This window comes from Bacillus rossius, chromosome 2 (genome assembly GCF_032445375.1).
Source record: "Bacillus rossius redtenbacheri isolate Brsri chromosome 2, Brsri_v3, whole genome shotgun sequence".
NCBI classification, from domain to species: Eukaryota; Metazoa; Arthropoda; class Insecta; order Phasmatodea; family Bacillidae; genus Bacillus; species Bacillus rossius.
Genome location: NC_086331.1, coordinates 21,625,455 through 21,637,875, shown reverse-complemented (window position 1 = coordinate 21,637,875; position 12,421 = coordinate 21,625,455). Strand labels below are relative to the sequence as shown.

The window sequence follows — 12,421 nt, the reverse complement described above, 5'->3', positions numbered from 1 at the left end:
CTACACGATTACTATTTCAAAGAAAATGAGAAGTTGTTTATTAACACAACAGTAATTAAACTGTTACAGATGTAACTGTTAATTTAACATTATTTGTTGTTTATGGTTCAAAATATAGGTACTTATCCATTGTACGTGTGTGGATCGTTTGTCCGTATTTAAGAATCATTTTACTCTGTCCAACCAAAACTCTCATATGAAGAATGCAAAAATTGTCCACATTCATAGTTCTTCCAATGATCTTTTTTTCCATATCTATCGTTCAAAAACACACCACTGTCACCAAAGATAGAATGTACAGCTGTGCCGATATGAATCGGCAGAAGTCGATATTGCCGACATTTAGTTGAGTCTGCGTTTCTGCAGAATTGTTAATTTTCGGCCGATATTAGTGAAAAATAAAAAGTGCCTGCCTGTTATAACCTAACAATCCATCAGTACCCTTTTCACTTTTTGTACTACTATATACTTTGAACAGCATTTCTTAGTAAGGTGTGCCAGCCGTACAAATCAAACTTAAACATCCTATATTTTAATAACACTCTTGAATCTATTACATTGAAAACTAATGTATCAACAGCACAGTAAAGTTAGATAAGAACAAAAACTCACTTTATTTACAGCATGGCTACCACCACAAACAACGGAAAATACCAACTGCTTGAACTGTAAAGAAATGTTCATAAAATTGTGACGAAGACATTTTTTTAATTAACTCACGTAAAGTTTTTAAAATTGAATAAAAAAATAATAACCAAATAATATAGAACTTCATGTAATATAAATTACTTTTACTGTTTCCCATGCACAGCGACCACATGAAATGCATTTCCCTATAAATGTTTGGTACTGAATAGTATTGCCCCCCCACATGTTAAGATGATATTGGAATTCCTTTTCTTGAATTGTAAAAATGTAGAATAGTCTCACAATTTTGCACACTTTAAATTAAGTTTTTTAAACTTCGTATTTTGTGTATCAATATATTTCATAGTTACCTATTATTAAATAATATTATTTTATATAATTAGTATTAATAATTGAATTTTCCAGCCTCCATTAGCAAATTCACGTTTCAATAAGCAACTAACTGGTCGTCAATAAACAAATGAAAACAAGCTAAAAAAATGAGTTAAAAAAAAGAGGTTATGTTCCATTCATAAACTAAAATACATGTGCATTTGCATTGCATCTTTTCTTAGAATGAGTTGTTTTGAGTAATTTAGTAAATTTATAAAAATATTTTAACCAGAATGTGTTTTTCTCCAGTATCGGTTCGGAATCGGTGAATCAGCAAAAGTTGTATTGGCATATCGGCGTATTGGCAAAATTTTGTGAATCCGTACAGCTCTAATAGAATGCTTTGATCGTTGCACAATACCTAGGCTTGCTTGCATAGTCATGACTTGAGGCAAAAAAAATTACATACTTTATTTAACTTTATTTAATTAAACCTGCAAAGTTAAGGTTTTCCTTATTTGACTGTGCAAGCTGGCATTAAAACCATAAATTCAATTAATAATAACACTACTGATAGTTGGAAGGTTTTTGTTTTGTGTTCTCTATGCAGCTATTATATATTCTAATTCCCAATACATCAAGGACCCTGAAAAACAACGGATAGAGGTTGTCCTGTATAGGACTCTTTTCATCAATAAATGTTTGCATCACTGACATGATTGGGTTACCAACTATACTAATAAACTTACTTTTCTAAATCCTATTTATGCTAAAGTTATTTCACGTGGTCAGGTGGATTCCTGTTATTTTGATCTGGCAAAAGCATTTGATCTGGTAACAACAACATATTACAGTAGACTCCCGATTATCCGGGTGCGGATTATCCGGTTTGCGGGTTAACCGTGGTATTTTTCACATCCATAAAACATAAACTATTTTTTATTTTTTATTTCCGTGCGCGCACAATGGCAACGTCACTTGTGTAACATTAAATCCAATGAAATTAATTAGTAATACAACAAATTATTAATGTGATGAAATATCAAACAATATTTTGCTTTTTCCTCCATAGCTATTCGCTTCCTTCATTGTGTATTTATTTCTGACGACGACCGAGGTTCAGCCAACATTTATATTCAGCCATCCCGCATGTCAGCCGTGTCAACTCTTGAGAAACAAGCCAGAAAAATTCAGGATTAGTTTACCTCACACCTCCTAGGATGCACTAGTTGCAAATAAGTTTGAAATGCACTTAGTAAATAAAAATCAGTAATTGTTGTACCAGGTTATATAATTTTTCTAACAATAGATTACGTTAAGTTTATGTTTTTTTTAATCATATTACAACTGAAATATATCTCCTATATTAAAACATTATTATGTATTTAGTAGCGCCTACATTGGAATGTTATTCTCAAGCAGTATTATGTAAACAATGCAGTACGTGAATTATTAAAATTAATTTTAGGTGATTAAATCTCAAAATGTTATTTAATATTTATTTTAATGTACGGGTAATGCATTTAGACATACGTATATAAGTATTAACAGGAGTAGTATCTTGAATAAAATGGTTGTCACCAAGCACACTAACCTGATTGGAAAACGTATTATATTGATTATATTACTCTTATTGAAAAAAACGTATTTGACTAGCGTTGCTGTTTTGATTAGTGCTCTGTTTTACTGGAACGAATTAGGGCGTTACTCTGAGGGGCGTTTGTTATAGTGTTTGTCTAGATAGTCGGAATAAAAAAATTTCAGTTTTTTTTACTTTGCTTTAACCATGTTTTTCGATTATCCGTGGACCCCTTGCCAGTCACTACCCCGTATGATCGGGAGTCTACTGTACTTTGTAAACTATCCAACTGGGTTAACTGATAAATATCTAATCTGGTTTTCTAGTTACTTAAAGGATAGAAAATTTTGTGTTTCAATTAACAATTTTATTTCAAATTTATTTCTTGCTTGCTCAGGTGTCCTAAAGATGGAACTCTGTCTCCCATTCTTTTTAATATTTTCATTAGTGATATCACTAATGAGCTCAGCCATTCTTCAGGTGTTCTATTTGCAGATGACCTCAAAATTTCTAAATCTATTACCTCTATTAGTGACTGTCACTTACTACAGAGAGACATCAATTAAATTGTCGGATGGTGTAACACTAATTTAGTTGAACTCAACTACAATAACACGACTACCATAACTTACACTAGAAAATACCATCCTATTATTTTCAATTACCAACTTTTAAATCAAACTATAAAGAAAGGTAATGTTATCAGGGATCTTGGAATTTTGTTTGACTCTAAAATTACTATTTCATTACCATATTCAATCTTGGTTACCTGATGTGAATAGAACTCTTGTTCTCATTAAATTTATTACATTCAATACTTCTAACGTTTTTTCTTGTCTCAATCTTTATATATCATTAATTAGAATTAAACTAGTATATGGATTGATTATATGGAATACAACTGGCAAAACTGATAACGAAAAAATTGAAAAAGTTCAAAATAAATAAATAAAGATAAGTCAAAGTAGGAATTTTAATAATAATGTAGATTTACACTCTCATCTTGACACCCTGTTATCTATGAGATATTTTAGATGCTTTATTTGTAAAGAATCTTATGAAAATAATCTAACCTGTAATCATCTTCTTGAAAATACAGTTATTAAAATACCTCCTTTTAACTGTCTATATCAACCTTCATTATGTTGATTAAATAAATCAAATGATAACGTTTTTTTAGGATAGTCAAAAATTTTAATAAGTATAACAGTTTAATTACTTTAATAAATAAAAAACTATATATTATAAACATAATAGATCACATTAATAACACATTGTGTAAAAATAATTTCAATTTTTAGTCATGATTAGGGAAATTAATTTTTCGCGTGCACAAATTTTTCGCGTCAACTCGCAAATTTGGTACCAAAACACAAATTTATTACTTTCACTGACAACTGCATGAAATCAATCACTTTTCGCGAAAACTGATACGAATTTTGGTTTTCCGCGATTCTTTATTACTTCTGCCAAGAACATCAATATACGCCACCTCATAACATTGTTTATTTTCGGTGTAACGCTGTTTGTAGATAAAGTACTTACAATTATTTACTCCGATAATGAAGTTTGTTGTTTGAGATCATGTTTTTTTTTTTCATACTTGGAAACAATTTAATAACCTTTATTTTGGTCTGAATTTTACATGTCAGTATCACACAGTGAGCCAACAAACAAAATTACGAAAACGAAACACTGTGCGACCTGTGGAAACTGGAAGCCATCTTGAAGAAAAAAGTTCAGTTCAGTAGTACCAATAGAAGAGAAGCAAACGACTGAATTTCTGATTTGTTTATATCCGTTGATTTACGTTGCGAACCAGAGCTTTAATAGTTATTTAACACAGCTGTATATTAATTAATGTGTTTTGAATTTACATCACGTCTGTTTCTACAAATTTACGATACCTTGAAAATCAACATTTATTAGTGTTTGTGTTTACATATTCTCTTATGCTCGTGCTCGTCAATGAAAACGTTCATTACCCTCCGCGTAGAGCCCACGACTTGATATTAACAAAATAAAGAAAACTTGTTCCCCATTCCCCTGGTTTTTTGGAGTATTTTTATTAAATATATGTGACGCGATGGTGAAATGATTGACTAGGCCTACATTAAATGTAACCGCTGTAAGAAAACATTCAAAGTGTGTCGGTGATATTAACCTTAATTTCGAACTTCGGTGGTTGGCCGAAAATGCCTAACCAAAAGGTTTGTGCAGCAGACAGGGCTTTTCAGTACAAAAATCCACAGTTTTTATTGCCTAGACAAAAAAACCGTCATATGTAAATTCTATAATTGTCAAGTGTAATGGGAGAGAACAGATTCAGTAGAAAAACATCTAAAATCAGCTAAACAGGTGAGTAGTGTAAGCGAACGTGATAAAAAAAGTCCTCAGCTCCAGACATCAATTGCAACATGTTTCAGTAGTGCTGAAAAACGGAAACAGACAGTTGAGTATTTGGGAAAAAGAGTCACCGAGACATTCCTTGGTGCTAACATACCCCTTGAAAAGCTTGAAAATGAACACTTGCAACATTTCTTTAATGAATTTATTGAAGGAAGTGGTGATATTCCCTGTGTGAGGGTTTTGCGGGAAAAATATTTGCCTGCCCTACAAGAAGAGAGAGAGTAACTTCAATGAATTAAGAACTGAAGGGGAAGTGCATATCTGTGTACTGTGACGAGACAACAGATGCAAGGGGACAGTGCATTTTTGTGGTTTTATTTAAAATTATCGAAGTACTGACTCGCTTGAAGATGTTGTTGCTGATGTTCACAACCTTGAAACGGCAGATTCTAAAAGTTGTTCCAGAGCAATTTTAGAATCTCTTAAAAAATATGAAGTCGAATATGATGACGTTGTGGCCCTAGTATCTGATTCTGCAAGATATATGGTGAAAAGTTTTGAAACTCTGAAATATATTTTGTCAGACCAAGTTCTGATTATTCAGTGCTGGGCACATAAGTTGAATCTTGTGATAAATGTCCTAGACAAGCACTTACCTCAGCTGCAAAATGCTACATCGAAGGTTAAGTCTGCTTTCTTGAATACTAGGAAGTGAAAGCATCTTTTTAGAGCATTCCTTGATGAGAAGTATCCAGGCCAAAACATATTTCTCTTTTCCAATGCCAATCATAACTCGGTAATCATGGTTCAATTGTGTGTGCTATATAGCTGACCATCTCCATACAATTGTGGAGTTCATGAAAACCGAAGAAGTTGTCAGCACAAGAAATGCAGGTGTTGAGTGCATGTTGGCAGCTTCTGAAGAAGAAATCTTGTGCATTGAGATAGAGGCAGTGTTTGTCAAAGAAGCTTGTCAGGATATAGTAGATCTCGTTAAAAAGCTGGTAGGAGCTTCCTATCCATGCAGTCATGCTCTTCATGGTGACATATGCAAGATAGAACGAGTGTTGGAACTTGCTGAATCTGGTCATTTGGCCCGAAAACGACAGAAATGCTTGGAATGTGTGGAAAAGTAGTCACTAAAGGGAAAGTGACAGCCATGTGGACCACATCTGCTTCTCATGGACACAAAAAATTGCTTGCTTGAAAAGCAAGTGATCCATCATCCCAATTTTGTTTACGGATGATAGTATTTTCAATCCTAGTTAAATTGTATCCACAAATATAACTGTGGATGTGTGTAAACGATTGAAACATGTGCTGTTTTTCACAGAACTTGATGACCATACAATACTGAAGGGTTTCAAAGAGTTGCAGGTACTGGTAAAAAAACAGTTAGTTGAGGATGGGAAAGTAGACATAGTTGCAGTTCTTATTGCTCTTTCAGCCAATCATTCAGACTTTGCTAAGGCTGCCCTCAAGGCAGTATGGTTGCCTTGTGCAAATGTTGATTGTGAGAGGTTTTTTCCTTCATACAACAATGTACTTAGTGATAAACGCCACAATTTGAAACAAGAAAACCTTGACTTGTTAAGCAAGGTTTACTTTGAGAAAAGAAGCACACAGTGATACACAGAGGCAAATCAACACTGTATCTGTACCAAATGGAAGTTTTTAACTTGACTCTTTTGTACTAAGTTACTTATATATTCAATTTTACTGTGAAACACCACCAGTGATTTTTAATATTACCTGCAGTTATGGCAACATGAAAAAGGTCTTTAATGCAATGATTTTAAGACATTTAAGTGCTTTTAACTTTGTTGAATGTGAGTAGGCCATCTAATGATTTTTTTAAAAATTTGTTATAGGTTATAGTGTTATATTTATAGACCTTTAAGTTTTGCTCTTTCAGCCTATTAGCATGAATAATGCAGTAAAAAACAATGTGGTTTTTTATTATTAAAAAAAAGTTTTGTCGTGAATTTGAAAACACCGAAAACATGCCACCGACTTTAATGAATGAAAATAACGCTTTTTAATGTTTAAAAACACTGACAAATTCATGTCTCTAGACATGATATACAGAATGTTTGTGAACCATACGGCATAAATTAAATGAATCGCAGGGAATGCCAAAAACAGGCAATTTTTGTTAATGAACATATGTTCGGAAACACAACCCTGCAAAAGTTACCGGCACGAACAATAGTATGTAAATTTGAATCTTCCATACAATAGGCACCACTCCAGTTGTTAGAGGACATTCGACTGCAACATTGTACTTATTAAACCTTCAACACTGCACTAATTGCCCAAAGCTAAACATGTAAATGTAACACAACCAACTACTCACTGTGCTGTACAACAAACTGCTGGTTGTTATTGCATTTTACTAGCTCGAAACGTCTATGCCACACTCGTCACCTGCTTACTGTGGAGCCCTGAACATATGTCACAATGCTGTGATTGCACATCCTCTAAGCCACTGGGATGGTGTCTAGTTGAGCGCAAAACTCAAATTTGTGCGTTACTTTTCCGATGTTCATTAACAAGAACTGCTTGTTTAGTCATCCCTTACCACCCTTAAAATTTGTGCCCGGTTGTTATGAATAACACATTAAAAAGATGTTATTACTTTTAAAAATTATAAGAAGACTACTATTATAACTTAAATAAGTTATTCACATAATATATTAAATTTTTTTCTACATTAAATATTGTGTTTATGCATGCATGTGTGGGTTTGTGTGTGTGTATATATATATATATATACACACACACATATATATACATACATATATGTGTGTGTGTGTGTGTGTGTGTGTGTGCAATTACATATGTGTCTGTAACAGTTCTTAAGATACTCACTGTGATCATCAGCAGAGCAAAGAATGTGTTCTTTAACATGTTTATCTTGCTCAGGGTTCTGTTTGTGTTTCATCCACGTGGCAATTGTGAATGTAGAGGCAAGATTGTGGTCCAGTACATCTGGTGGTATGGCAACTGCAGAGCTAGCACCATCAAATTCAAAAATCTGATCTGATTCTCGCCCTTCATCTGTCGGCAAAGACCTGGTCCATTCTGAGCCAATGCCTGGGCTCGGGAGTAAGTCTACACTGTCCATGCTAGCACCTGTAAAAAAAAATTTGACACTTTTACAAGACAGAAAGAAAAATTACAATTTACAACAAGGAAACAAAAGCATTTTGTAAAAAATAAAAATTAATCAAATTTAACAACATATTATGGAGAAAATTTATAAGCCACATGACAATGGATGAGCCAATTCTGTGTTGCAAAACCAGATAATATTCTTTTTTTCCTAGCCAAATCCCATCCTTACCATATATGCTATTAGGTGATGTGCTGACCAGCATAGATGTGTGACTCTATAGTAGGTCTCCATCGCATCATCAAAGGCATCGGCTTGACTCGGGCATTGTGGCAATAGAGCTAAACACAATTCTCTGGTATCCACACAGAGGGCATTCAGGGGTTGGAGATATTCCAGTTCTGTGTAGGTGATCAGTCGGATAGTTGTGGTTGGTCATGGCCCTAAAAGCGACAATTCCTACAGCTCTTGGAAGGTCTTCAGACATTTTTTTCTTTAATAAACATGCCCAGTTCTTTACAGCAATAGTTTCTGGCAGCTGGCATCCATCTGAATACTGATTGTGGCCATGTATGAACTTCAATAATCAGAAACATGGAAAAGGGTTTGTAGCAGCCAGTCACTATGAACTTCCATAATTCTATTTAAATATATTATGCTTTTACGAAGAAAAATTTTTGCCAAATCATGGTCTAAAAATTGTTGAAACTAAGATAGTGTCTTTCCATTCCTCTCTCTTCCCAAATTCATTGTAGACTATACTCAATGACATACATTTATGTGCATTATTACATCGTGAGACATTGGTAACATTGAAAGAATGTGTTTGTTTACCTTTCTCACATGATAAACGTAATGCTACGCGAGGTAACAGAAGCATACAAAACATACCCGGAACCAAAACAGAAAATTTGAAAAGTCAGTTTCGGGTCGGGTATTTTAAAGGAACGAAGATCGCCCAGGCGTATCAAGAGCAGTGTAGTCCAATCATCAACATGAAGCAGATGCTAAATCCTTTAAAAGTATACTTTGCTACCCAATGAACCCCTGAAATAATCAGGGCTCTATACATAGGGGAGAGCAAACAAAAAAATGTAATTCAAGTATCTAAATATAACACAAGAGCAATGATTGCATCATGTATATACTCACTGCATAGCTTCCGTTGGCTCTGCACAGAGTAAGTGTCTCTGTCGCAACCCTTTCCGATATGAGAGGTGGCAAGACTTAGTTTGGTCTCCACATTGTGAACAACACATGGCACATCACAAAGCTCTAGTTCTGCGTCCGGGAACAGGTCTTCTCGCCCTGTGCCTGGGGCATAGTCTATTCTCTCAGGAATACCTAGTAACAAGAACACAAACATTACATCTTATGTAAAAGCAACTATGCAAACATTTTTTTGACTAGGCAATTGGTTTCTACATTGGCTTAATGCATACTTAAAATTCAGCAGATAACTAACCCAACAAAATAAAATTCATATATTATATTTAAAAAAATTAAAGTTCAAAGTAAAGACTTTACTCAAAAGACAGTAACCACATAAGGTATAACTCACCACCTGCAAATTTTTTTTCATGTAATTAGTCAACCTGTGCTAATAAACTCTAAATTAACCATCAATATTAAGTTCAAAAAACCGCAACTGAACTTTGTTTTTGCACATTTTGACTTTCTCACTGGCCATACCTGCATAGTTCATTTTACTCAGAACATATCAACTTATGTCAACCACAATAAAATAATGTTTAATTAAGAATAAGTCTAATTGTTTGCCCAGGATTCTTAAAACTGATTTAATTGTCACTTAATAGGTAAGGCAAATTTGCATTTTAAGGGTCCAAATGTTTTTAAATTTTTTTCACGTATAAACTTGACTAAAAATCTAACTAGGTGAAATACAGGAGTTAAAATCACATTACATAACAAAAATAACATCCTGACTTAGGTAAATTTATAACTGTTTACTAAGAGTGTGTTTTACCAAACAGGATTAACTATTGCTTCTAATTGTGATTACAAAAACTAGAAGAATTTAACTCAAATATAAGTTTAGTTGAATTTTACCACTTTTCTAAAAAGTAAACTTACCTGATATTAATAAAACTTTTCTTTACCATATTTTTTTCCTACTGAGTGCCCTAAATGATGGCAGAAACGTCCAGACTATAGTGTCTACCAAACCTCATTTGGAAAAACAAGTACGTGTAAGTTTGATTTTGGGAGAAAATGTTGCAAACACTGCGATTTTAGCATTCACAAGGGCTTGACTAAATAACAGGCATATGAAAATATATGCATCAAATAAAGAGTTACTGACAAAAAATTTCTAGGTTTTCCTGTGCGATAAATGGAAATACATTGTAAACTTTATATAACGACAATTAACGGACTGAGCATTTTTTGGCGTTATAGTGTGGTCGTTAAATGGAGAGAAATAAAATATATCATAATACTATTCTATAATAATATGTATTTACGAATATAGCACACATTTTACACACAAACATTAATATTCATACCAATAACAACACTTATTGCTTATAGTCTGTTATTTTTTCTTTGTTTTTCCATATTGTAGACACGGTAGAGCGGCTAAATCCAAAGCGTCTTCCAACATTACTGATCTTTTCTCCCGCCTCTATTGAGCATATTAATAAAACTTTTTTGTCAATACACAAAGATTTTCGTATACTTGCCATGTTTACAGTTCGAAAGTCTGTAAGCAATTGCGATAATGATAACGTGTAACAACTTGACTAAAAGTCTAGTGACCGAGGTAAACATGTGCAAGTTCATCACACAAAAACAAAAGACAAAATTTCTTAGAATCTCCGGTACGATAGTCGAAGTAAACACGTGCTAGATAATACAACAAAACAGCAAACAAAAGAACATACACAGCTGCAGTTATCAACTTTGGCAACTTAGAAAGTACTGCTTAATGATTTATAATGCCGTATTGTTGTTAAATAGAGTGAGCGTGACTCTATATAGAGTGTATTATTGTATAGAAAACAAGGTAAACCAACCCAAGTAAAGCAATTTCGACGTTTTAAGGAATTTGACGTTAAATTGAGTGACGTTATAAAGAGTTTAAACTGTAGTTGGAAAAAATTGTATTCCAAATGTATTGCAAAAGAGTTTTAGGTTGCATTTGACCATGATTTTAACAATCATTTCCATTACATTAAGTTGAATACAATAAAAAAAAAAACTCTTGATAATTATGAAAAATGTTATATAAACCCTAGAAATTACCATAAAACGGGGTGAATAATCAGAGGGGTTAATAGGATCAAAAGTTTTTTAACATATTTTGAAACATAATATAGCAGAAAAGAATAATACATAGAAATATGTATTAAAATATCAGAACAATATATAATTATTTCTGCTATATATGTTCCAAAATATAATGTTACAAACTTTTGATTCATTCACCCTTCTAATCATATTCACCCTGTTTTACTGTATGTCTTTTGAACACATTTTCCTATTATTGAATAAAACAAATAATATTGTAAATCAAACTCAACTAAAATGTATGACTGAAGTTATTGAAATCATTAAAAATGGATTGAAGTTTAAAGTTATATTCATTTGTATACAGATATTTCTACAATACAGTGGCTAAGTAAAATTTTTAACCATCCTATCAGAAGAAAATTCCAAACAATCTTTCAGTTCCTATCATCATATTTTTCTCAATAATAACATTTTTCGCACACATAGAGACTTACATAATGAAAATAGAATCAACATTGGTATATTTTGTAAAAATGAATATTATGCTGTCCACAGTTTGAGCCATTTTATTTTCTAATTTGTAATTAATTGAGATTGAATCTCTTAAATTAAGTTTGTGAAACAATACCTAGATAAAAAGACAAACTTTATAATAGCAGACTTTTACCATTCTTCAAACATATCTTACTGTGGAAACTTACCTTTCCATCCTAGTTTACAAATGCGGTTCACTTTGATGGTGACCATAACCGGTACCGACTGCTTCATACCACAATCATAAGCAACTACTGAAAGGATATGGTTGTGACTACGTTCATAGTCCAGAGGCTCCGTATTTCGTATGGCTCCTAATAGTTTCAAAGCAACAAATAAAAAAATATGAATTAGTCACATGTAAAATAACAGACATATCTTGGAAAAGACATGTTAGTTAAGTTTAAGTTTGAGAACAATAACAATGAAATAAATATTTTTTATCAGAACTAAAAATTAGCTGTTGCATATGGGCAAGACATTGGAACAATATTAATCTAAAAAAAATTTGATTACTTACTTCAGTTACCTACTAAAGTACTTAAATTGCTTCCTTGTCTTATACACTACTACCTTGTAGAATATGACCAAAAAATGGTTACTATGCTTGAGTCAGTTCATGTATAATTAAT

The 12,421-nt window shown here is 32.9% G+C and overlaps 1 protein-coding gene across 2 annotated transcripts in view; it reads right to left on the bottom strand.

The window, feature by feature from the left end:
* The window catches only part of LOC134529160 (calsyntenin-1), an 82,761-nt gene that overhangs the window by 55,746 nt on the left and 14,594 nt on the right, over positions 1–12,421 (bottom strand). For both annotated transcript variants that reach the window (XM_063362959.1, XM_063362960.1), the window contains exons 5-7: positions 11,957–12,103; positions 9,156–9,347; positions 7,760–8,023 (exon numbers count right to left, since the gene is read on the bottom strand). In XM_063362959.1, coding sequence (XP_063219029.1) covers positions 7,760–8,023; positions 9,156–9,347; positions 11,957–12,103 — 603 coding nt within the window. The remainder of the gene's footprint in view (positions 1–7,759; positions 8,024–9,155; positions 9,348–11,956; positions 12,104–12,421) is intronic.